Raw genomic sequence first — 25961 nt, 5'->3', positions numbered from 1 at the left:
TATCCAAAATCAACTAATATGTGAGCAAAACTACAGAGACTCTGCAATGCAGCTCTACAATACTTTTCGCGCCCAGTGTGTGTGTGAGCGTATATGTATCTTCACTATTAATACACGTCAGATGAACAAAATGACGAGTTAATATAAGTGGCGAAATGAAATTAATCTTCAAGTTCATTGCAAAACTCACCTGTGCTTATTAGACAGTGGAAAAAGTGCGTTACAGCAGAGTCTAACCAAAATCCAAATAGGCGCGGGGCCGCATCCGTATACATATATATACAGGCTTTATATGCTGAAATAATACAGTTCCGCAAGCAAAGGTTTTGCCATTTTAATTTACTCGTATATTTAAATCTCGTACAGCACATATAATCAGCAAAATGTGGGCATATAACTAAATACACTTGCTGGTGTCGAGGAAAGATAAGTGCTCCTTGCAGTCGTATATGGATCTGTCACAATGTTCCTATTATACGATCAACAAGAACTCATTTGGAGACCTACCTGTGGAATATGAATAAAAAAAACCCGAAAATACTCATCTGTGATTAACAAGTACATGTTTCTGTGAGAGCTGAAGGATACATTGCGTAATACCGTTCGACCTGATTGCCGTGATTATGCCAACTGAACTTCTGCCAGGTAACAGGTAACATCTCTTTGGCATTAGCTTTAATTAAAATGCGGTGGGAGGGTGGAATAGATTTGGACATTGTGACTTTTCTCTCTCCCGCCGAATCTATTTCTCTGAAATGATTCGTTTGAAAGATCAGATCCAGTAAGTTTTCACTAAATGCTTCCATGTGGAACAAAATTTGCCCAGATATCAAGATTCATTTTGTATTTTTCTTCGTTCGCAAGTGTGAGAAAATGCGCGTCGATGCTCATTAAGCATGCGTCAAGGCTGGATTATATCCTGGTGCCATTAGCAAGACTCCAGGATGCCAATAAGTTTTAATCAAGCACTGTGCAATATGAAATCTCCACAGTCTCATCCGCTGCTGATGTTACAGACCAAACTTGAGGAGGAAAGGCGACAGTGGTTAAAGCTTTGTGCTGCTTACTGTAACTTGAAACGAAAGGAAATGCTGCAAATAGGATGGTTGATTGACTTTGAATATTTGATCATTTTTTCATAATCATTTATTTATGAAACACGTTACCAGTACGCAATTCAACACCACAATACAGTTCACATACTGCACGAAAGTAGAAATTACAGGCTTCGTACAAGGCGTGTGATCAGCTCCAATGCTACACTAACAAAGAACAAAATAAAACGATTGTGCATTTATGTGTAATACTCACTGGTTTACAATCATTCCAGTTGCATGACAGAATCCTTCACTGATAAAGGAAAACATACAGGTCTTGGGATATTCCAGCTTACAGTTCCGCCATACTAGATAATATGAATTAAATAATAAAGGCATTGCACTATACAGATTAACAACATAGCAGCCTTTGTTTTACCCAGGCTTAAGAGAACATACCCCGCAGAGAGGAACATAGCTTTTGAAATTCAGAAGGAATATTTTTTTTTAAAAAAAGAAAATCTTTCTCCCGAGAGTCCTCTCTGTGAGTTGTTTGTTGAAGATGTTTAAGTCTCTCAAGTTCAACATGTCATTATGCCACAACAATTCCCGTCCATATGGCGGTTATTTTCCTAAAATGACATCATCTTACGAACCGTCTCCTCTGTTTTCATCTGCCCATTGTCAAATGTCATCAGTCCTTTTGAGATTTGGCTTGGAAAAAAAAAAGAAAAAGAAAAAGAAAACACGCAATACTTGTCTTTGAAATACAGATATCGTTTTAAATATTATATATTTATATATGTACATTCATATAAAACAAATGTGAAGTGAATTTTCAATATTTTCACAGTTTTTAGAGCATTGTCTCTAAATTGAAAACAGGGGGCTGATGGCATGGTCGATGGAGATGGTGATGGAAGTTTAACATTGAAAAAAAAAAAGGAAAAAAAAAAAAACAACACTCAGCCAAAATGTTCTTCAGCAACGATTCTCGATGCAAGAGGTAAATATATGGCATGATGTTTTGGAAGGTATGAGTTGCAGTTTCAAGGAGGTCGCTCATCTTAATCAAGTGGTGTGCATGTGATTGTTCTTGGATTTACTGACAAATTTCTTCTCCTTGACTCGCCGGTTTTGGAACCAGATGGTGACTTGACGCTCTGAGAGGTTGGTGGCGGCCGAGATGCGTCTTCTCTTGTCTTTGGTGATGAACTTGCTGGCTGCATATTCTTTCTCCAGCTCCTTCAGCTGGATCTTAGTGTAAGGGACACGCTTTTTACGCCCACGACGGTAACTGCTGACCTCAGGCTGCAGTGGCACAACATCTGTGAGAAAAGGAGAAAAATGCCAGGAAAATATTAGACCATGCGTAAAAAAACACCGCAATGTTTCACAAAATCAGCAGCACTGCAGATGACAAGACTAGCCTATTGCTGAAGCAAACTGGGCAATGTTGCAATGTTTGTGTTTAAATACTGATTTCACCAGACATAAAATAAGAAAGTAGTTTGAAAATAATTTAATTCTCAAGGTGCAACCCCCGCTGTGCCCCGTGAGTGTGTGTGTGTGTGGGTGTGGGTGTGTGTGTGTGTGTGTGTGTGTGTGTGTGTGGTTATGTGTGTGTGTGTGTGTGTGTGGTGTGTGTTAGGTGGGGGAAGGGTGGGGGGTACACTACAGAAATTTTGCTGCAGTCAGGATCTCAGGTGTACTGCACCTGACATAAAGAACGCAATTATAAAATCGTCTACGCAAGTTCACTAATGTAAAATATCAGCCTGCAGAGTGCTACACAGTGAAAGAGCATCGTTTGTTACTTTAGATCACTATCAAGTTACAGACACTGCAATTGTGCATCGTTTCTAATCGCCAGTGATCATTTATTTTTTTTCCTTCGGCTGCATGTCAATAGGCCTACTTAATCTGTTAGTTGACTAGACTACACAACTGGTATTATAGATACATTTCTCATGTAGATTTTTATGAAACTGCTAATAATCAACTACAACGGCGGTAATACGCCTAGTTAGAAAATAGAAATCTGAATCTGGAAACTAAACTGACAACTGAAAACTAAGTTTTGAATAATTCTCAAGTTACATGTGAAGCACGCCATTTGAGTAAAAGTTCGTAGTTTATAATTTATCAACAGTTCCCTGGATTTCTCTAAAAATTTAGACCTAATTTTCTCTATATGTTCTCTCTAAATCTATTTACAAAGCACCAAAACCTTATGGTAGTGGTTACCTTGTTCAGGTAAGTAAAGTTTTGGGATCACACCCTGTCCAAGACTGGAGCTGAGTGTCAGACAGCCAATGAGAAACATGACAGGACAAGAATGGCAATACCTTGAGAAATAGTGGCAAGCTGTGAGACATGAAGATCCTTTACCCCGTGTCATTTTACAGTCTGTGGTTGTACATATTTCTCCACACTTAGAGTGCATATACGGTTACTACAGCTCTTAATTTAGGCCAAAACAATATTATCCTCGCGCCATATTTGTTACCCCTGCATAATAAATACTCTGATCTAAGTGAGGATGATTGAGTGGAGTGTGTTGTAACTGGATTTTTTTTATTTTAACGCAAAATAGTGTGTCTGTGTGTGCGTCAGTTGGTGTGTATGTGTGTATGTTATGTGTGTGAAGCGACACAGGCAGGCAAGGACAGCGCGCGCTTGTGATTTTGTGCATGTGTCCGCGCGCGTTTGACTGCGTGCCCGTGCTTGCGTGGCTTGCTCTTTTCAATGTAAAGGGGGTAAATGTCGTGTGGGAAGTTCAATCAAGGTCTGGGAATATCCCTATCTGAAATTAAAATACCCACATATTTGACAAAGATAATAAAACCTTGTGGTGAAAGAAGCAGCCTAGTAAACACTCTGTAAACAGCATACTGACCGGGCTCCTGTGTTTATCATCAGATATTTTACATGTATGATAGCAAGTAAAAGCAAAAGGTGAGCCTGATTTATATTGATGTGAACTTATCAGTCGTTGTGAACAAATTGTGTGGGGTGATGCTGAGGTCTGCATGCAATACAAATGTTAGGCGATTCCTGATATTATGCAAAAGACTGTGGACACATCGCAGGGCGCTGAGATTTATTGGCACAGTCCAAACACGGCAGGCTAGCTTAGTCACTATATTGTCATACAGGGGGCAAAGGTATGCACAGTTCTTCCTTTCTATCCTACGTGACTGAAACTGAACTATAATCATCATATGACTTCACAGGGTAAAAAAAAAAAAAAGTGCAAACTGCCATAAGCAAATACTCGGTTCCTGAATTATTAACTATTCGAGGGGACATCATGCATCTGAAAAGCTCATTTAACTTACAATTCGGTCATTTTTACGCATACTTCTAAGAAAATGCATGAAGAATTGTTTAATGTCAAACAGAGGGATATCACAGCCTATAATAGCAGAGTCCATAAAGGACATATAAAAACTGACAAGGGGATTGACAGTTGTATGTTTATTCAGCACATTTAGTGTTTCCCTGGACTTCTTGGTGAGTTGATATTGGCACTTTAGCATAATAAATTTCAGAGAGTAAGCAATAACATCTTAGCAGAGTAAACATATCTGACAACATTTAAATAGCTATCTTAATGTGATGACACCGGTATTAAAAGCATACGAGCCGCTGGACTAACTTATGAATTCCAGTCTGATGAAGACACATTAAATAAATCAAATATAATTTTTCCATACCTGGAAAAGGTGATTTCCAAAGATGAGTTGACTGCGTTTGCTCTTTGGAGCAGTACACCTGCCCATCCCAGCCATTCGAGAGAGCCCAGTGCTGGTAGCCCTCCATGGGGATCAAGGCGTCGTGCCGCGGTTCAGGATGGGCACTGATACTGGGCACCACCGACACATCGAGATATCCGGGAACAGCCTGATATGAGCTGGCGAAACTCGGGTAGAAGGCAAACTCTTTCGCCCTGGTAGACAGTTCTTCCGTGGGCAGCGCTGTGCTAGGCTCGGCATATTTCTCTGCGGGATGGTACGAGCAGGGCTTCTGCTGCAAGTTCACGTTGTGCGAATGAGATAATCTACAGCCGTAATATGGGTTTCCAAATGGATAACCGTAGCTCAAAGATGCACTCGATGATGTTTGGGGAGCGGGACACTGACGGCCGGTGTCTGGAGAAGAAATATCCGAGTAGACGGAGCCCTGGTGGGTCGCTATGGTGCCAGAATGTCGTCCCAGCGCGGGGTGCGACATCAGGTCCCTGCAGTGGGTCGCAGGGCAATTACCGCTCAGTCCCTCCATTGTTTGGCTTTTATTCTGGTTGTTTTCATTCGGGCTTTTTTCATAAACGTACATCAAGGTGTCCGCCCAGCGTGGATGCAGAACCAGCGAAGTCGTCATATCAGGGGCTGCCGATGCTTTTTAAAAGTCGACTACTCCAAGACGGACACCTCATTTCCAACTACATTTTACACTAAGCGCATGCGCACACGAGGCCCTAGTGTGTCCACTTCATTAAGAATCTGGCACGTGATACGCTAACAAGTCCTACGAGATTGGGCTTGTGAGTTGGGGCAGAGCAGCCCTTTAAAGACCCACTGCCTCGCATGTCACAGTTTTTTCCTGCAGAATACCGAGTCATATCATTGGCTTAAATCATCGAGACCCACACCCTTAAAGGGAAGTTAGGATACTTTCAAGATATGGGCAAACGAAAACAACCTGTGAAATTTGGCCGACTCCGAGGATTGCAAGAGAATACAGCAGAATATAATACATGTCACAATTGGTACATGGAAAATAAAAAAAACAACTATTTCTAATTAAAAATCTGACTCTAAATCTTGCAGCTTGCTTTTTGACGCATTGGTGCGCCAACTTTGTCTCACTTCGTTGGCTGCTGGGTGGAGGCGATATATTCCAACTAAGGTTCAGCTTGATTATTAAATGTAAAAAAAAATAAAGAGAAAATGGCTGAAGCTGGAATCTGTGGTCAATTTGATGTCCATTATGAAACCAAAAATATTCAGCATTAAGAAATTTACAGCTGTCAAAGCAAACGTGTGTGCGTAAACACAAACCGTCCAATCTTATCAAGACTCCTTTTTTGAAGGACGCATTTCCTTTAAACGCGTTCATAACTGCCACAGTGTCACATACTAACAGGCTGAACCTGCTCGTGGAGTATGACTTTTCCAGCATGCCAAAATATTTATGTTGGCTCATTATTCTAATTATGTTGCCTTTCAGAGACTGATGTTGTGGAACCTAAAAAAAATAGAGGTGACTATTTTTCTATTTGATGAGTCAGGTGAGAAAAAAAAGACAATTTGGTATGTGCAGAGTCTATGTGTGTGTGTTTGTGTGTGTGTTTTGTGTGTGAGATGCAGAACTAGGAGTTTTAGTATTAGCCAAGTTGAATGTGTTGAATGAGTGTCATGCACCTCTGCAGTAACAACCGCAGGACGAGGTGAGAGCCATTACAGGTAAGATACCGTCATTGCAAACTACATTTTAGCAAATAGATTATCTTTAATTCGAAGATAGAATCACAGTAATCTCCTACAATGAATGATAGCTTCATTTAGTTTATATAAGCTACAGCCATTTTTTTTTTTGGGCAGTATGAGTGGGCAAAGGTATGTTCTCTCTAAATATTCCCTGTTAGGCCCAAAAGCGTTTTCGGTGATAATGAGCAAATTAAAATGACCATCAAAAGAATTCATGTGATGTTTCAGTTTCACTGGAGTATTCATTCATAGCACAAGTAGATGCTGACGCTTCCAGGCAAAAATAGGAACAAGGGACGGCTTTCAGCTGGACTGTGTGCCACAGACCTTATTTAATTAGACAACATGGTAGAAACGCGGACCTATTTCTCCAAAACATCTTTTTATTTAATCTCGTCACTAGGCCGCATAATCATGTTAGAAATCAAATTGCGGAAATGCCTTATTCCTCTAGTCTGCAGGACTTTCTTTAAAATACTTCGAGGTTAAAAATCTTAATCCTGGCTGTATTTTTTTGAGTTTAAAATATTACCGATGGGATAGTCCCTCAAAGTGTCCATAAAATAGGCTTTTTGTGATGCCTATCCCATGAGTCACTCATAAAGCAGGCCACAAGCTGCCCTACGAAGGATGCCTAGTTTATCAACATTTTTGCACTCTTGGGAATAACCAGGCCACCGTCGAGTATTTGTATACAGCACTAAGGAAGCTAAAACTCTGTCCTTCCTCGGACAGAGACTATAGTTCTTTTGTCTCAAGGAAATTACAACTACGAAGGGCTCATCTAAACGGCAGCTGCACGGAAGTCCAAGGTCAAGGTAAAAAAACGCAGACAAACAGGGTCGTAATCAGAGTCTAGACAGACAAGAATGAACTTCACACTAGAGTATGCATGCAAACTAGCTGTTATTTAGAGAGCTTTACTCTAAAATATTTGCTGTGTGTGAAGAGGGGGAGAGAACTACAAATAATGCCCCGTGCTTTCATTTAAAGGATCAGGAATTTGACAGCCTTTGCGCTGAGAAGGAAACGGGTCCTTCCAAACCAACATATTTTCCACGAAAGCTCACACTTAAGGACATGAGGGCTCTTTTTTTTCTCGCAATTTAGGAGTGATAGCGTGTTATTTTTAGTTGGGTACTTTTTGTTTTCACCCAGCACAACTTCCTCATTAACTCCAAATGTTTGTAAACTATGTCAATAATGTCACCCTAAAGGATACATGTATGATGTAGCGTCCAAATGGGGAACAGTGTCAGAGATAATAGTTGACTTTGTTAATTTTGGAGAGGGGTGGAGGGGACCAACTATGATTTAAGTTACACTTCATGTTGCAATAACCATAAATCAGACGCTCAGGCTGACTGTGGTTTTGCATTTCTTAATATTCTCATAATTCATGTTTCAGGGAGAGAGAAAAAAAAAACAGAAAATTGCATAATAAATTAAAATCTTTAAAACTAGTGACAACTGGAGTATTCATGAATAAAGTATTTTCCATTTATGAACTTTTGGAAGAACTTATACAATTGTTATACAGTTGCGGTGACAGCAAATAAATGATTAGCCTGAACATTATATATTTAAACGTCTGGCGCATTTCCACCACAGCAAAAATGTGCAAAAAGTCCTGAGACATCAGCTGCCCACCCTGAAACCACATGTATGCCAGTGACAGTCCTGCACCCACTATCTTATACACGCCCTGCAACTAAATTAATAAATAAATAAATAAATAATACTTGACTATGAATTCTAAAAGATTTAAAGCTGTAATACTTTATTATCTTTCATAAACAGTATACAGCTTGTGAACACACACGTGGATTCTTTAAGGATGGAAATTAGTTGTTTGGGTTGTTTTTGTTTTTTTTTCTTAGTTTACGCATTTCCAAGTTGCACAATGCGGGGCTGTTTTATAATTGAAGTTGCAATCCAAACCACCCAACAATTAGATACTTATAATTTAATCTATTTCAGTCAGCCAGTTGATGTGAAAATTGATATTTTCTTACCTATAATCCACACGACACTTTTCCCTCTGCAGTGGTTATTTATGTTGTGGTTTATGTTGGATGATGTGTGTGTATTTAAATTCGTTCATCGTCAATTGGGTTACCATGAGAAAACTGAAATGTTATCAATTTGCTATGTTGTCATTTTTATTTACCCAACATCTTGTACTGAAATTCCCACACACGCGACTTCGAAAATCAATAAGTATGAGCCAAAGGAAATAATGTGCCTGTCAATATTATTCAACCAAATTCCAAAAACAAACTCAGCTTGATAAAAATGTTGAAATTTCATGTGACCTCATCAGTATAACACAGAATATGCCAATATAGAAACAACGTCTGCTGCTTTTTAAGTGCTTTAAACTTCATGGTGGTTGCTCGTCATTAAGAGGCTTCTCTGAATACACATTTTGAGTCGGAACTTCACTTCAAAAACCTCCCTGTTACAAATATGTCATTTTTTTTTTCTGTGTGAGAAATGAGAGAAATATTCCTTCACCTCCGCGGTTTCACTTATTTCAGGAATTGGAACAACTACCAACATCTTGACAACCAGCCATGTTGTGTTGTTGTAAATATCTTGACAAGCAGACATCATGTCCTTCCAGACAGGCCCTGTCAGACAGAGAGAGAGTCCGTCTGATGCGAAGGTCTGTGGGGGAGGGGAAGAGCATCCATCCCCATACAAATGCTGCCTACCTGCGGCTTCCGCTCTCAGGAACTGACTGCATGTGCACATGACAGATCCAGTGGATCTTTTGCATGTAGCATATGTCATTACATACATAGGCCTACATACATACATATATACATACATATATACATACATACATACATACATATATATATGTGCAGCGTAATATTTTGATCCTGCAATATACTGCACTATATTCCCACTTATGTCAAAAGCCATATCTCTTAGTCAAATGAGAAATATAAACAGCCACCAAAAACTGAGGTGGAAACAAGTGAAATAATCACATTTGTCAGTTTTCTTTGCGTTGTTTTAGAAAACCTAATAGGTCATATATTTGCAGTGAAGTCTCACAATCAAACCGACTTCCTGACAAATCTCCCGGTCTCTATCAGTAGGTTAAACGAGGAATTAAAAATCAACAGTATTGCCTCGCAAACATTATCTCACCGGTTTTGTCAGAGATGCAAATCCCCGGGCATATAAAGTCTTTGAAGAGGCGATGTGGCGATCCAAGATGGTGTTGACAGCTCGCAGGTAGAGTCTGCACCGTGAACGTTGAAATCAGGTTGCGTTTGTATTTACGAGTTCCCAGCCACCTTCAGCCCTTCCTTTAAGATCAAACCATTTTCATAATCAAAGTAAACCAACTGGTATCCACTCAACATTGGATTTTGTCAACCAAAATATCCAAATAGATTTGCGCACTATAACAATATAGAGGCCAACAGACCTAGTGCCTTTTTTCAAATGAGGATCTGTATATGGGAAACAAGGTTTTAATAAATTAACATTTCACACTCAGTGAAATAAACTTTGGACCCATTAAGCGTCTGAACTAATTGAATGGACCAAAATCTGACTGACTGTAGTGCATACATAAACTTCACTGTAAATCAAGGCTGATGTTCACTTGGAAGTTGCGCGTGTGAGTCACAAGCTCCTGTTCTGGCGCGTTATATACATTTTTCATTTAGGCTTGTGTTAATCTAAAGTCTTCATCTGCAAAAAGGGAATTTTAACTTGATTTAAAGTAGGCTACGTATATAATATATATTTATGTGTGTGTGTGTGTGTTTGTGTGTGTGTGTGTGTATGTATTAGTGTGTGTGTTGTACTGAAGGCAGGATAGCAGAGCAGTCCACTGTCATGAAAACATTCCTACAAAACTAAAACAGCTTCTCAATCTGGTGTTTTCCCCTTCAGGCTGGATTTAATTTACGATCAAAAATGTTCATAATCGTAAAAGCCAAGACCACTGGACTTCTATGCCAACAGTCAGGGCACAGGAAAGCATGTGATTTTGTAAAAAAGAAAAAAAAAAAAAGCTAAACCGTGGTTTAAAATGTATAACTGGGTCAGTGCGGTATTGGTGCGTGATGAACAGAGTGATGAACTGGCTTACGTTTGGTATCTGCATTTCATCACAAACGTTAACTTGCGTAAGCCGTTTGTTTCCAATTTCACTTCACACCAAGATCCACAAATTCCTACTTGTCGCATTACTCATAGGATCCTCCTGCATATTCATAAGAACATTTAAAAAAAAAAGGTCCGACACTAGCATGCCACATTTGTGACTTCTATCGAGCAGAAACTACGGAGCAGCAGCCTTCAACTTTACTAAATATGATCTGCTACATAACTGTAAGCTGGTCTGATTGGTACGAAGCCATGTTTGCCAACCAAACCCAAATTAACTTAAGTATACGTGAAACGACATACGGTGAATAGGAGACACAAAAGTGTCGAGTTTAGGCCATACAGAGGTTTGGGGGAGTAACCCCCCTGAAACTCACTTTACTCACCAACACCTTCTTTTATATGTGAAATAGTCTCTTCTCAAATCTTAGCTAAGTGTATAGATGTACAGAGCAGCACATCTATGTGAGTAAAGGCTTTGGGTTTCTCTAAAAATTCTGTGGATTTCTGTTCATGTTGATGTGTGGATGGTTTCTTTCTGAAAATCACCAAGAGGTTTGTCCATCTTTCTATTTACCACTGATAATACAGACCTACAGTGGGCTACATGTAGTGGCTGTATGTCATTAGGCTGTGGAAAGGCAATGCATGAAAAAGATTACCAACAGTACACTGTGGGCCTAATTTACCTCGGATTTGAGTCGTTTAACTTCACCCAGAGCAGGTAGGAGAGGATGGCTGTGGGTTAACCGCAAAATAAAGCAGGCCAGGCGGAGCCGCGCCCAGAGGACAGAGGGCAGGCTGGCAGACCACCGCTACTGCCAGGCCAGAGTGGATTTACAGCCTTTTTATTCAGTGTACTTATCATGTACTTATTTCATATCAGTGGTCTATCTATTACTCGCTGTTGACTGCAAAGCTGATTTGAGAATAAGATATGTTTGCGCGTCGTTTATGCAGCACAACGTGTTGTTTCCACTTTCGAGAAAAGCCGTGAACTGCAAGCAAATTAGTGAGGAAAAATGGTGAGCTATTCAGCTTCATATATTTACAGAATGTCCTACAAATTAGACAGCAGGCTATATAATGATGATTACAAACATAGACAAACATTTGGGTGATTTCATAAGCTGGTAAATACGTTTTCGAATGACTAAGAGCCCAAAGATGTGGACACGTAATTCTTTGTATCATAATATGGACTGATGCGTGGCGCCTTAAGGGTGTATAATCACCAAAAGAGTGTGGTTACTATAGACAGCAGGTTTTTAAATTGTACTTTCTGACAGAAAATAGTACATCAAGATATGTTTCGTCGGAGCAGGATACCAACACGTCAAGGAATGTGTCGTCAAATATTGTGGTCCTGTCTTATATCTTAATGGGATTTATCATGAAAATGGCTCTTTTAAAATGTGCTCTAAACTTTTGTTCATCGTTGTCTCAAATGAGTCCTGCAGGACTAAAGTCATACACTCATGCTGCAGCGCAGTGGCTGAACGAGTGAGAAAGCAGACTAAATAAATCCACAGTTGGACGCGTCTCGTCGGAAGTCCAAGTTCAAGTTAAGAGAGGCGGTCGCTCCATCCGTCCAGACAGCAAAACAAAAGACACACACGTTCATCGTTAATCATCTCACTCCGTCTCTGAAAGAATAAAGCGCTCTAAACTCTTTGGGCATATATCAGATTATATGCAGGATAATCCAAAAGGATCAGACATGTCTACAGGTGCATTTAAAAAGGGTTTTATGCTTCGATGTGTTGCCCGAAACAGATCTTTGTGGAACTATACAGCCTATCTGATGGGTTCATTTCTTTTACAAATGGGGTAATAATATGTTAAAAATTGAAACTTTTTAAAGTTTAACATTTAGATTCTTATATTGATTGTCAGACATAAATTGATCAACCTGGACCATTTGGCAACGATTTTTGAATGTTATCGTATTTTTCAATAAGCAGCTGGTTCTGCAGTACGGGGAAGGAAACTGAATCTCCTGGAAACTGGAATATGTATTAAAATAATATATTTTAAGGGCATCTTGCTAAATCTTAAGGAATGTGTTACAGGCCAATATTTCCACGCCACTTTGATTCATGCGTATGTACATTACCAGGCCTGCTTTCGAAATGCGCACATGTAGAAAATGAGTCAAAACGCTGACAGGGTTCTGCATGTTTGTGAGATTAACGCACCACTATATCGTCCATTGAGACCATGTTTTGCCAATACTGTAAAATTATAACAGTTTCTGAACGGAAACATCACCAATGATATAAACAGGCGAATAGTCTGTGTTGTTTCCTCAAAGTGTGCAAACGTGAACGAACTTACGCTCGAATGCAGTACTGTGATTTAGCCCTATAATTTAGAAAAATAAATTCTCTACTTATAAATCACATGAACTAACATAACAAATTACACGTCACGTTCTTTAAATCGCCTTATAAATGTATCTATAATTTAAAAAAAATTCCCTTTGGATTAATAATTCTTATTTGTGCCTCACTATTATACAAAGCACGTGGGGCATGTAGACGACATTTCTACATTCACGTTATCACAAAACTCCTAAAATAAACAATATTATAAGCTATACTGCTTTTTTTATACTATTATTAAGAGTAGGTTATATTTTTTCTGTATAATAACATTTGAAAGAAGTTTATGTATACCACGAAACACTATTTTTTGGTATAGTCAAATAGTTTAGATATCCCCACTTTGCTTTAAGACGCCAAATAAAAACCCGGGAAATTTACAGGAAGCGATTTTAAGGACAACAACTTCCTCGTCCAGTATGGACTAGACCAGCAGTGACTGTATGAGGAGCCTAAAGTCAACATGGGAAGTTGGTTTGGAAGAGCCGCCGACTGGAAAATGATGTCTGCACCTGCTTGTTGTTGGAGAAGTCGTTGTGATGGAGGAACTCTTTAAGTGAAATGGTGCAAAGGAAGCCACACTCTGAATCCTGGCTGTCAATAAGGCACCTAATATATCGATCCAAATAGTTTTTATTAAAGACCTTGCGGGAGAAGCTACCAGGAATCAGTCCGCTGCAGGAAACTGGACCACGCTGTTACAAGCGTATTCATATCCAACACAAAAACGCAAAGAAAAGCAGCCATATTAGTACTAAACTGACATTTATTTATGCATTATAGTCCTGTCAAACAGGAGCATGTGGTTGCGAGAACTACTGTTGTACAGGCACAAATAGAAGTGGCACTTAAAAAATACAATTATGCGGCAATGAGACATTTCCTTCTAACATTGAAAACTGACGGTGAAACCACTGAAAGCAAGTCTCAGATTTGTCAGTGTAATTTTGACTTCACAAAGGCCAAGTCGACCAAAATCATCAGAGCGTGTTTTCCTCTTTTTTCTGAGCTTGATATCAAGTTTGAACATGGCTGCTAAAATAGACGCTGATTCTTTATGTGTGGTAACAAGTTGATACTGTAGGTTTAAGCATATTGTTACCAATAATAACAACTGTAGTTTCAACGAGACACTAGCAACACTGTTTGAAATGACTCCAGGGAAGTATTTGTGTGTGCAAAGTTGTCTTTCCCAGTGCGCCATACCTGCAATCAAACATACTACATGCGCTACTTACTCAACTGTTGGCTCATATCCTTCAGCCTACACGTCTCACGCTTGAGGTAGAATGAAGTCATTAAACTGTAATATTTTGCATGAATGCAAGTCCAAACATTTGGCAACTGCTGTCCTCAGATCAGCCTCTTTATGTAGTTTACACGTGTTGTTTTCAACGGAAGAATTTGTTCTTTTGTGCCGTATGCTATGTAATAACATGCTATTTACTGAGGTGCTGGATCTCAGAGCGAGAAAAGCAAAAGCAGTGAATCCTAAATTCAATATATAAAATTTCGATTTGAAATATTTTTACAGAGGCGATTGACTCCTCATGATAACAAATATCAATTCACATGTATACAAAAGGAACTATTTCTTGTATGTGGAGTTAAAAGTCGAATGGCTCGTTGCTCAAAATACAAATTATTTCAGCTGCAGGTCGCTTTCACATCTCTTTGCGCGTTTTTTGGGCTTTTGACAGTAGACGATAAACATGGTTCGTTGTCCTGGAGCCTAAAGAGCTTTTTGCTTTACAAAAAAATTCAACTTTTCAAAAATTTCAAGAGCGAACATCAGTTCGTCCACATTTTGATATCCCATATGTCTCATTTAAAACTTCCCCCAAGGCCACACAGTTTCCTGAACCAGAAAAGGCAGTGGAAGACAAAGTAACCGAAACTTGATTTAAATTAGAGACAGACTGGAGGACCAAAGCGGAATAATGGAGTTATGCTAAAGTTTATAGGCCTACATTCGCCTTCACTCTGGGCGAGTACTACCTTCACAGTGAAATCACACTGTTCTTGATTTCTTTTTTTGCGCACTCCATCCTGCGCACGGCCTACGCACAGAGATGAACTGATGGACCAACAAAGTCAATTAAACCGTGGACCGAAATTAGAGTAGATCCACTTGTACCAGTGTATTGCACAGATTATGAAGATAGGCAAGACGGAGTTCAAGTTCAAAGTCACTGTGCACAAAGTCACTGTGCACCGACAGAGCTGGGTGTGCAGGAGAGGAGAGGAGAGGAGAGGAGAGGAGAGGAGAGGAGAGGAGAGGAGAGGACACCCCTCACCTCTCTCACCTCGCTCGTAAACCAACACAGTAGCCGTTTGCATAAGCGAGGTCCAAATCCGATCCTACTGAAAAAATAGCCAAGAGCCCGTTCAACCTGTGGGCCAAAAAAAGAAACGAAACAAAAACTGCGAATAATCTTATCAGCATCTCCAGATGACAATTATTGTCAAATGGTCAAACATGATTTATTTTAAGCGGACCGGTTTTAATTATGTCGGTAGATAATAATATGTAGAGAGATAATGATGTTATCAACCCTGCCATACGCATCAAAAATTCTGGCTCGACATTTAATCGGACCCAAATGAAGCAAACAAAACTTCGGTTTCGAAATCCGATCCGATCTTATTAAAATTCGATATTTTCTTAATTTCGAAGCGCTTTTTCTGAAGACCAGCACAAACATGTCTTTTGTCTCACATTGTTAACCACCAGAAAATGATGTTAAGAGTGAAATTGTGTCATAACTAAAGGCAATATCCTCAGAATTACTCATAATCACATCACATTTAAAACATTTATTTGAACTCATTTTAAAAACACGTGCATGAATTCAAGAAAGATATAAACTTAGTCAAGCTGGGGTAATTTACATCATAAACACGAATAAACAAACAAATAATTAGATAAATAACATGCAATAGGAATTCCATATCATGAAATTTTGTGTCCAGGTCCCAACAACTCGTTGTTTTGTTTAAAGCGGTGATCTTAAAAATCTGAGCATCGGCTATCTCTGTGAATTATTCCATAAAAAGCACTTAAATGCAAACCAAATGTACGAAACTGCAGCACTTTTATTAATATATGGGGAGTAATAGGGCTATGGAAAACCACATTCTCTCACTTTTTCTTGCTGCGTGGGATTTTATGGAAAAGCCAACAAAACTCCAAAACTTCGGACCTTGGATTCTGCAACTATATCACCAGAAATGAGCATCGGTGCTCCAAAGCTTTAATTAATTTTCTATTTAATTGCATAATTAACGCTTGAATAGGCTGTAAAATAATCCGCATCGGTAAGATATTAAATGCGTGAGAGGGTTTTACATGTAGTTATATGGCAATCATTTCAAGACTATGATACAGAGTACAAATTAATGTGCAACAACAGGCCATCTGACCTGTTGTAACCTGTTGACTCATAATGCAGAGAACAATACAAAACAAAAATCCGTTTCTCACGTAGCATTAGGTCAGACTGTGAAGAAACAAATCAGACTATTGTTTAAAAAATAATCTTATTTCCAGTGGCGCAATCCAATTCCAAATAACCAACACATTAAAGATTAATATTCACCATTCAATCTCCACAATATATTCACTCAATATTAGATAACAGGACTCAAGATTCAAGCTGTTTATTGTCACTGCGGTTACACATGTACAATCATGTGAAACACTTTGGCTGGGAGGATCCATTACAGCACAACAGTAAAATATATATATAAACAGACATACAATCTAATATCAAAATATAAAAAGCAATAAAATATGTAACTATATGTATTTTTGGAAAATATATACATTTTTAAAATATATGGGTTACTATGTTCCAGGAAAAGTGCTGGTTTTAATCATTAATAAATGATGTTCACTGTTTTGAGAAGCTAAAACAATAACTTTATCTTTTGGGAGATATATTCAGTATTTATAATCATTTCTCTACACTAGTGCAATGTTTTATATATACAGTCTTTCTAATTTAGGCAGTTCTTAATTGTTGAAGAAAAGTGCCAAATGCCTAGGAGTGTGTATCAGCATACATCAAACTGTAGTAGTCAAGTCTAATTAAAGTATTCATGCAGAAAACAAAGCTCTGACTGAGAGCAGCTGCAAAATTGGATGCCAAAGACATGTAATCTCTATTAAGGGATTTACTTAACATTCAACAGACAATGTGAACACAGCTACACATTGTAAATGGACAGTGAGTACAGAACCTTAAGCCAGGAAGTAGATAAAATGTTCTAATAAATGATCTAATTTTTCACAATGAATATTGGTGGTTCACTGAACACATCTCGGCTGTATCTCCCATGTGTAAATGTCTCTCTTATGCCTGCTTTGACTATTTTGAAAATATCCTCTGGAAATATCCTCAAGTAGAAATATTTGTTCATGACCTTGCTTAAGGTCAGGGTAAACAAGACAGACCATTTAGTTTGGCCAAGAATCTGGGGAAGTCCGTTTCAAGAGCTGGTGGAGATGTACGGTAAAGCGACTTCAGTGTTTATGCATCCAGCCTTACCATATAAACTGCCATTAAATGACATTCCTGAAACTGCAGATTGAATTGACTGTGAGGCACTGACTCTTAAAGCTGAAAAATTGATCGGGTGGTCAGTTTTAAGATGAAGCCAGATGTGACCCACAGGCTGCTAAATGACCATCGATTTTAAATCAATTAGGAACTTCTACTGCATGATGCAGTTATTTTAAGTTATGTTCTTCACTATGGTGATACAAAACTATATTTTATATATACTAGAAACAGCATTTACTACAAATGTTATTTTGTAGAAGTTGAATTGAGATTTTTGCAGAGTGAATATTAAGAGCCTCTTTGCTGCAGCGATGACCCATTGTTCTTTTTGCATGAGTTTTATCATGTGAGGGTAAGAGTTTTACAAGTTTTATTGTATTTTGTGAGTTTGCAAGGTTTTCCATGAAAGTTTCTTTTCATTCATATAATTCTTTTTACTGCATAGTTATTTTTTTGCTAATTATTTTACAGTAGTCATAGCATGCAGTTAACATTAATCAGTCAGTACATTTAATCTTTCTTTGTACTGATTGCTCTAAAATATGATATAAAATATACTATAATGCAATGTAAAATGTACAATAATGTAATATCTGATGATGTTCTCATTATTATTATAACAAACATTGTCTCATTTTGTCGTTAGCCTTTGGAGAATTGCACCATTTGGTACATGGATTATCTAATGTCTATCACAACAAATAGAAGGGTAGCAACAAGGGTAGCAACATTAAAAACAATGTTAAGCAAGAATTCAGTTCAGTCACAGTGCACATTTCATTCACTTTGACAATCCTTTTGTAGGACAAAAACAGTTCTGTGTCTAATGTCTGTACTTTCTTTGTTTGCACATCTGTCTGTCTTAGAGTTGCAACAAGAAACTGAAAAGAACGGAAAACTAAAACAGTCAAATAAATATTTGGAAAAGTTCCTGAAAAGAGTTAAAATGTTTTTCAGATCTAGCACACTAGAGTACAATGTATCTGAAAACTAATGCCTGCATGTCTGCAGCGTCACCAACGCAATGTCAACTACTCAAATGCTGTGAAATATCAAAAGACTCTTCTCATCAGCACCACAGTCATATAGGTTATATATATTATATATTGTCTTCCTGATCTTAGAGCAGGAATTACTAAGCATCTCACAAGCCAACAATATATAGCAAATACTGGTCCGGTATTTGTTTTGTTTCTGCAGCTGAAAATTTTGAAATGGATTCTGTTTTAATAAATTCACTGAAGAGAACAGATTTCTGATTAGAGTTCAATTGTTCAAAGGAACATCTGTGTTGGCTGCTAGAATAAAAAATAAAAACACTGTCTGACATTTTCCCCTGAAGACCTGATTTAATCCAGTACCAAACTATATTCAGAACTTGTATAACTAAAATACAGAGTAATTATCACCAGCTATTTGACTGTTGGCTATACAGTTTGGTAGATAATGAATAAGTAAATAAATAAATAGAATGACTAGTATAAGGGTATTGCAAATAACTTCATTAATTTGATGAACACTTCTTTCTTGTGATGTTTTGCGCAAACAGTACAGACAGGAAATCATGAGTAAACAAGTAACTATAAGAAAGACAACATTTCAGTTTTCACATAGCACTACACACACACGCAGACACACTGACTTCACTCTAAGCAGTTTGAAGGAGAGTGATGGATACTCTGAGTGGACAGACCTTGTTTGTGTGTGTGTATATTTATGTACACCCAGTCAACTGAGCAAGGAAAATGTCGTTTTTACAACTTGCTCCCATACTGTGTGTGGGTATAATAACCACAAGAGAGGAGTTTTTCCAAAACCGGATATCTGCCATTTGGAAAAAAAAAAAAAAAAGTCACAGAGTCCTTCCACATGATTGATGGCATGAAAGGGAAAGTCCTGATGGAACATTTTTAATAAAAACTTAAAGGTCACATCTCTTGTGGATATTCAGCGCAACTGTGTCACATTCTTGTTCTATACATTTCTGGAGTCGAGCAGTTTAAATCAAAGGCTCTAATAGTCCCCTAAAAAGTCCCCAAAACAATAAGAAAGTATTTTTGCACACTAACACTTTATTCCTCCATTTTGTGTTTTTAGAGGAGGAACAACTACATACAGCACCTTTATGCCCTGTACATGGCTTTCTTTGCACACATTAAATGTATATTTAACATACAGATACAAGGATCGTGTGTACAGTGTGCACCTGCAGACCTGTACATTTTCTTACCATATGTGTTGTCTTTTGTAGACCTGGTGATGCAAATATAATACATTTCCTTCATATGTAAAAAATTTGTTTTCTTACTGCAGTGTGAGTATAATGACAGAAAGAAATATTTAACATTAAATATTCTGTATATTTTTCATTCATTTCTTCGTATGCCAACCTTTTGATGCTCAGATAGCTGAGTTAAACCAGCATCTGTCCCTGCTTCCCGATTGTCTCATTATACTGCACTGCTCTTACTTTGCACAGTTTACACACTGTCTTTCATGTCCTGCTTTTCCTTTTTTTTAACTTTTTATTTGTGCCATACAATTCAGACATTCCATCATCTAGTAAATAAACATCTCTGCATTCTCTTGTATATCTTTACATATGAATTTCTCGGAATAGAGACATATGGATAAACAAAAACCAATAAAACAAGTTACTTAATATAACCAAAGAAAATACAAAACAAACAATTAAATAGTCATTGGAAAAAAAACTCAGGAGACATACCAATTTTCTAAGTTTTAGCTCTTTGTTTTTGACATGGCCAATATCCATGGTGACCATATGTCCATAAAAATGCTCATTTTCAGCTGTATTTTAGCTGTGACCTTTTCCATAAACACCTCATTCACCTTTTGTTGCCATTGTTTTATGTTTGGGGGTTGTGGCTGCAACCATACGATTGTAATAGTTTTTTGTTTTTGTTTTTTTTTGCTATTAAAAGAAGAGCCCTTAATAAATACACTTTCTTTCTCACAATTTGATTTCCTAAAAGGATACCTAAGATGAATACCTTTGGGTCAAAGTTTAATTTTGCATTCAAGCTTAGTTCGATTTCCTTTTTTACATCCTCCCAGTACCCATGCCGATTTGGAAAGGCTCATAATATATGTGAGAGGTCTCCTTGGTGGCCACAACCACTTCAACATAATCCGGAAGATTCTACATATTTAGCCGTTATGACTGGAGCTCTGAAATACCTGTTTTTGACCTTCCAGTCAAACTCCCTACAGTTTGGCATATTTGTTAGTTTATGACCAGACAAGCAAGTTTCATCCTATTTGTTTTCAGAAATTAGTGTTCAATTCCAGTTTTTTTTACTATCCAAATCTTTATCCTTAAGATTGTGTTGTAATGCTCTATAGAATCTTGAAATAAGTCCTTCTTGACATCTTATGAAAAGCTGTTTTATGTTAGATGGTTCCCTTAATATGTTTTCCCATTCCTTATTTTTCTGAAGATAATGTCTGACATGTAGAAATTTATATTGATCCTGGGCAGGTAAGTTAAATTATTGAATGAGTTGTTGAAATGACTTTAGTATTTGTCCATCAAATAATTGACCAATGTACACCAGCCCCCCATCCATCCATTTCTTAAGGCCAAAATCAGTACTGGATGGATGAAATTCTGGATTGATTGCAATTTTGGTAGTTTTTAGCTTATTCCTTATTTTAGACCATATTTTCCAGGTTTTCTCAGCCCATTAATTCTTTATTTTGAGTTTTTTTCCATTCTCTCTGACTCAAGAATTGTGGAGAACCTAGTGGTACTGGACAGGGGTTCTGTTCAATTGCCCACATTGAATCTATATCTTCTGTTATCCATGACATTATAGTTTTGAATTGTGCTGCCCAGTAATAATTTCGCAAATTAGGTAATTCCTTTTCCATCCATTCCATCCCTTTTAGAACTGTGTAGCTTTTTATAACTTATTCTTGCCTTTTTATTTTGTCACACAAAATTTGAATTCATTTTGTCTAAGGTTTTAAAAATAGATTTTGAAATAATTAATGGAAGTGACTGAAACAGGTATGGTAATGTATTAATTAATTACAGTTTCTACTCTACCCATTAATGTCAGAGATAAAAGCTCCCACTTGTCTTATCTCTGTTATCAATTTTTCATAGTAAGCTCTAAATAATTGGAATGTTAAGGGTATTATTATTATTTCTAAATACATAACCCTTGGTCCACTGAAACTTTACTTTTTCCTCCAGTACAGCTGGCCTCTTCCCAGAGAGCATCATTACAACATATTTTGTTCCATTAGTCTAGAAGCCTGAGATTTTTCCATATTCATTTAAATCCTTCAGCATAGCAGGTATGGATGATGAAGGTTTGCTAATGAATACAAGTATATCGTCTGCAAACAGGGATATTTTGTGTTCTTTATGTCGATCATCAGTTATTCCACATACAGTATATCTTTATTATGCCTTATAGTCTGTGCCAGCAGTTCAATACTAACAGGAAATAATAACAGACTAAGACAGTCCCCTTGTCTAACCCTTCTTTTAAGAGGGAAAAAATCTGAGCAATTCCCATTCACTCTGATACATGATTTTGGATCGTTATAAATAGTTTTCATCTACTTAATAAATATAGAATTAAATCTAAATGCTTTAAGTGTTTCATATAGGAAACACTATTTAATGCTTTTTTGCATCAAGACTGAGCATTAAGGATGTTTGTTTATTCTTTTGGGCTCTTGATATGATATTTATAGTTATTCCTATGTAATTTGCCTCCAGTCAAAATTGAATAAACCCTGTTTGATCAGCTTTAATTAGTTTTGCAATATTTTTCTGCATTCTTTGTGCCAGAAGATTGGTTAATATTTTCAGGTCACTGCATAACTGACTGATTGGTTTATATCCCCCACATTTAGTTGAATCTTTCTCCTCTTACACAGAGATAATAGCTTCAGACCATGTTTGTGGAGGACCCCCTTTGAATCACATAACTGAAGACTTAAACCAGTATTGGTGTAATATGTTCTGCAAAAGATTTATAAAATCATCTGGGCAATCCGTCTGTTACTGGTGATTTATTATTTTTCAAGGATTTTATAGTTTTCAAAACTTCTTGTTGTGTTATTGGTATTGTCATATGAAGTGCCTCTTCCTCGATCATTGATGGTAAATGTATTTTTGAAAAGAAATCTGTTTTCAGTCCTTATTGAAGTGAAATCTGAGTTGACATATAAATCTCTAAAATAAGCTCCAAAAGCTTCTGCTATATCTTTTGGTGATCAAAGATTCCTCAGATTTTGGGTGCATTATCTTTGCAACCATTCTACTTGATTGGGACTTTCGTAATTGGAATGCTAGTAAACCACTTGCTCTATCACTCATTTCATATCTCTGGCTTAAGAAGCGCATAGCTCCTTCTGCCTTGTATGTTAAAAGTTCATGTAGTCTCTGTCTAGTTTCTTTTAGTTCATGTCCTTCTTTTTATTCCTGTAATTTTACTTCATATGTTCAATACCCCCTATTTCTATATCCATGTAAAATAACCTGCAACAATGATCCAATTTCAGCAAACTCATATTTTATTTCGTCTTTTAATTACTTTTAATTGTGCAATTCAATATTTTGGATACATTTTACTTCTGGTTTAAGACGGTGTCATTTCACCAGGCATTTCACATCAAACTTGGTGTTACTCTGAGTCTAGCTGAGTCAGCCTGGCTGACAACAACTTCCAAGTGGCTACAGCAGGTTTTACATCCATTTTATGACTATAGAAGGCAACTAAATCTAGACTGGTTTTTCTCCCCCTCTTCACCTCACCTCTTAGTCCTTACTTCTGTGGTTTTGTTCTTCACTCTCATAGATGCATGAGTTAAAACAAAAGCTTGAAAGTCTGCCTACCACACCACTGATGTCCTTGGCTGTGAAGGAGAATATTTTAATTAAAACAAGAAGAAGAATCACTTTTCCAAACCAAGGGTTGCAAAGTGCTAAAAGTAGGTTTATCAAAAGTACTGGCACTGGATTGAAAAATACATTTTTACCATTATCATATATGCTCATTAGAAGTCCATGAAAGCCTTGAAAAATGTGATTAAAGGCAGGTCAAATGCTTTTACCTGCTGGGTGTGATCAGAGTTACAGTATATGTAGGAGATCTGGGGGCTTTTCAAACACATGGCGTCCCAGCTGCCTGTTACTGGCCTGAGTCTTGAGCAACAACAGCAGCAGCTAAGAAATAAAATCAAACACACATTTAAGGAAAATGTACTGATAGATTTCTAGCAGTCACTGCTGACACTAAAGAAAAAATGTGACCAAAAAAAATGGGGCACAATGTAAAATAAAAATAATTGGGTAAATTTTGACAGCCCCACCAGTAATGCAAAGACTAGAGACTGCATAAACAACTGAAGCACAATAACAGTAATTAAACAAATAAAATGCAAAGATTTCAATACAAACAAAACACGTATCATAAATGTAAGTAACTTGCATACTGTACATTACATTCATGGTTACCAACCTGCAAATCACTTTTTTCGAAAAATATCAAATAGATGACAGGAAAACTGCAGTATCTTAATTAGGAAGAGTGGGACACTCTGCAGTATAGCGCACTATAGCACAGTGGTGTGGCATGCTGATGTGCATTTCCACTGTGTCCTCATAGCAGGGGGTAACCATGCAGACCCACAAAATTATTATTCTGCTAAACAGCAGAACTGAGTCCTGAAGGTCCCTGCCTGCAACCAAGCTGTGTCGATGTCACAGGAAAACAATATATGTGGTCGCACAGCCAACTAGAAAGGAGTCATTGCTACATTTTCTTTCAGTAGTTTTGTAGCTCCTCTGTAAAGTATGAGTTGCTGTGATTTGAATTTTGGTTTCACTCCTAGGCTGCTGTGGTGATGTTTATCTAACAAATAGGAACCTCACCATTTACGGATACCTCCTTTGCTGTGCCATCAGAGCTGTAATAATGTCCCTTGCTGTGTCAAGCTATTGTTGATGCAAACTGAACTGCTTTAAATTTCAAGCAGCTAAGGGAAGTGTTGTCTAACCAAGATTATAAACTCCACTGCTACTTATTTCAGCCCAGTAATTACGTCCATATTGGACGATTCTTCACTTCATGATTTATGGTCAGTGCCAATGCAGGAAGTAGTGTGCCCTACTGTATGTGTAACGAGTCATTGCACATTCAGACCAAAAATCTCTTCCCTTTCATTTGTCTATGGAACGGGACAAGACGCATTTGCTTCCAGTCCAGTCCAATCTGATTGAACTTTGACACGCAAAATCGTAGTTGAGAGAGGGGGTGGGACTGACCTCCTATTCAGACCTCTTCTTTTATAACGGCACGGTGAAAGAATACAAGCGGCAGAGTAGAAGAGATGCTGCTTGGCTGTATAGTGAGTGCAAGGACAGTGACAGAGGATAAGGAGTAAAATGTTTGATGAAACGCTGTATAATTTACAACTATGTGAACTGATGTTGCAGCAGTTTATGTTTACAACCCTACACACTTCATTTCCTGTCCTCCCCTGCTTTTGGCCACACCACGCGGGTAGAGTTCGGTCTGACTGCAGCTCCAGGATGTTGAGGTTAGGGTGGTGAATGGGCGTGCTGTGCGTCACACAGTGTCTACAACAAGCTGTGTGGCAAAAGCAGCACGTTAGCAGAGAAGCAGCAGCTTCAGTCCTACGTCTGTTTATTCACAGGATGCATTCAAACACAGTATTGAGTGTAGATCACCCATGTTTTGGCACCTCTCAGAGCCCAATACACAATCACTGTAGAAAACAGACTAAGTGTAAAAATACACATCAGGTCAAAAGTGTATGGTGCAAGAGAAACATGAGCCATACCTTATTTTTACCATACCTTATTTGCCATGACCACAATCTATCCCTACCCTTAAAGTTACCCATTGGAGTTTCTGACCACTAGTAGTGCTATGGAGCAATGTTTTTGCCAGTAGGTCTTCATTTTCTTTGTGTCGCACACACGCACAGGGACTCACATGTACGACTGCGGACACGTGGACGACAAAATCCACATTTATGCCAGCGGTTTCTGCTGATCCACAGTTGGTGGCAGTAAAGCATCAACAAGTGTAGAAATGTGCCAGCAAAGGCAGTAAAGAAAAAGACCGTGAGCTACCAAACAGGAATGTAGACAATAGACGATTTAAAATATTCAAAATATCTGCTGTGCAAATGTTTAATGACGAAGGAAATACATTTAACACGTTTTTAGAACTCAAGGATATACAAAATGCATTTAAGTGGGTAACACTGAATGTGTGAACCTTTCCTACCTGCCATGCGTAAAAGTTGTCTTCATCTAGATTTGATCATGTTTCAGTC

At 37.9% G+C, this 25961-nt stretch overlaps 2 protein-coding genes across 7 annotated transcripts in view; both read right to left on the bottom strand.

Moving 5' to 3' along the window:
* hoxc11a (homeobox C11a) overlaps window positions 1-25961 on the bottom strand; it is a 77534-nt gene that overhangs the window by 23144 nt on the left and 28429 nt on the right. Inside the window, exons 4-5 of one of the 6 annotated variants that reach the window (XR_006403387.1) lie at window positions 23709-23820; window positions 23146-23510 (exon numbers count right to left, since the gene is read on the bottom strand). The exons of the other annotated variants lie outside the window; for them this stretch is intronic. The gene's annotated coding sequence lies outside the window, so the exon portion shown is untranslated. Of the gene's footprint in view, window positions 1-23145; window positions 23511-23708; window positions 23821-25961 lie in introns of those variants that run through there. 6 annotated transcript variants of the gene reach the window in all.
* hoxc13a (homeobox C13a) lies at window positions 1084-7498 on the bottom strand. Its single transcript, XM_044351109.1, has 2 exons — window positions 4757-7498; window positions 1084-2365 (listed from the first exon to the last, which is right to left on the bottom strand). The coding sequence occupies exons 1-2, from the start codon at window positions 5418-5420 to the stop codon at window positions 2109-2111; spliced, it is 921 nt and encodes a 306-aa protein (XP_044207044.1). The 5' UTR covers window positions 5421-7498; the 3' UTR covers window positions 1084-2108.

This window comes from Thunnus albacares, chromosome 5, assembly GCF_914725855.1.
Source record: "Thunnus albacares chromosome 5, fThuAlb1.1, whole genome shotgun sequence".
NCBI lineage: Eukaryota > Metazoa > Chordata > Actinopteri > Scombriformes > Scombridae > Thunnus > Thunnus albacares.
Note: the sequence above shows the minus strand (reverse complement) of the source record. Positions and strands in the feature narration are given on the sequence as shown.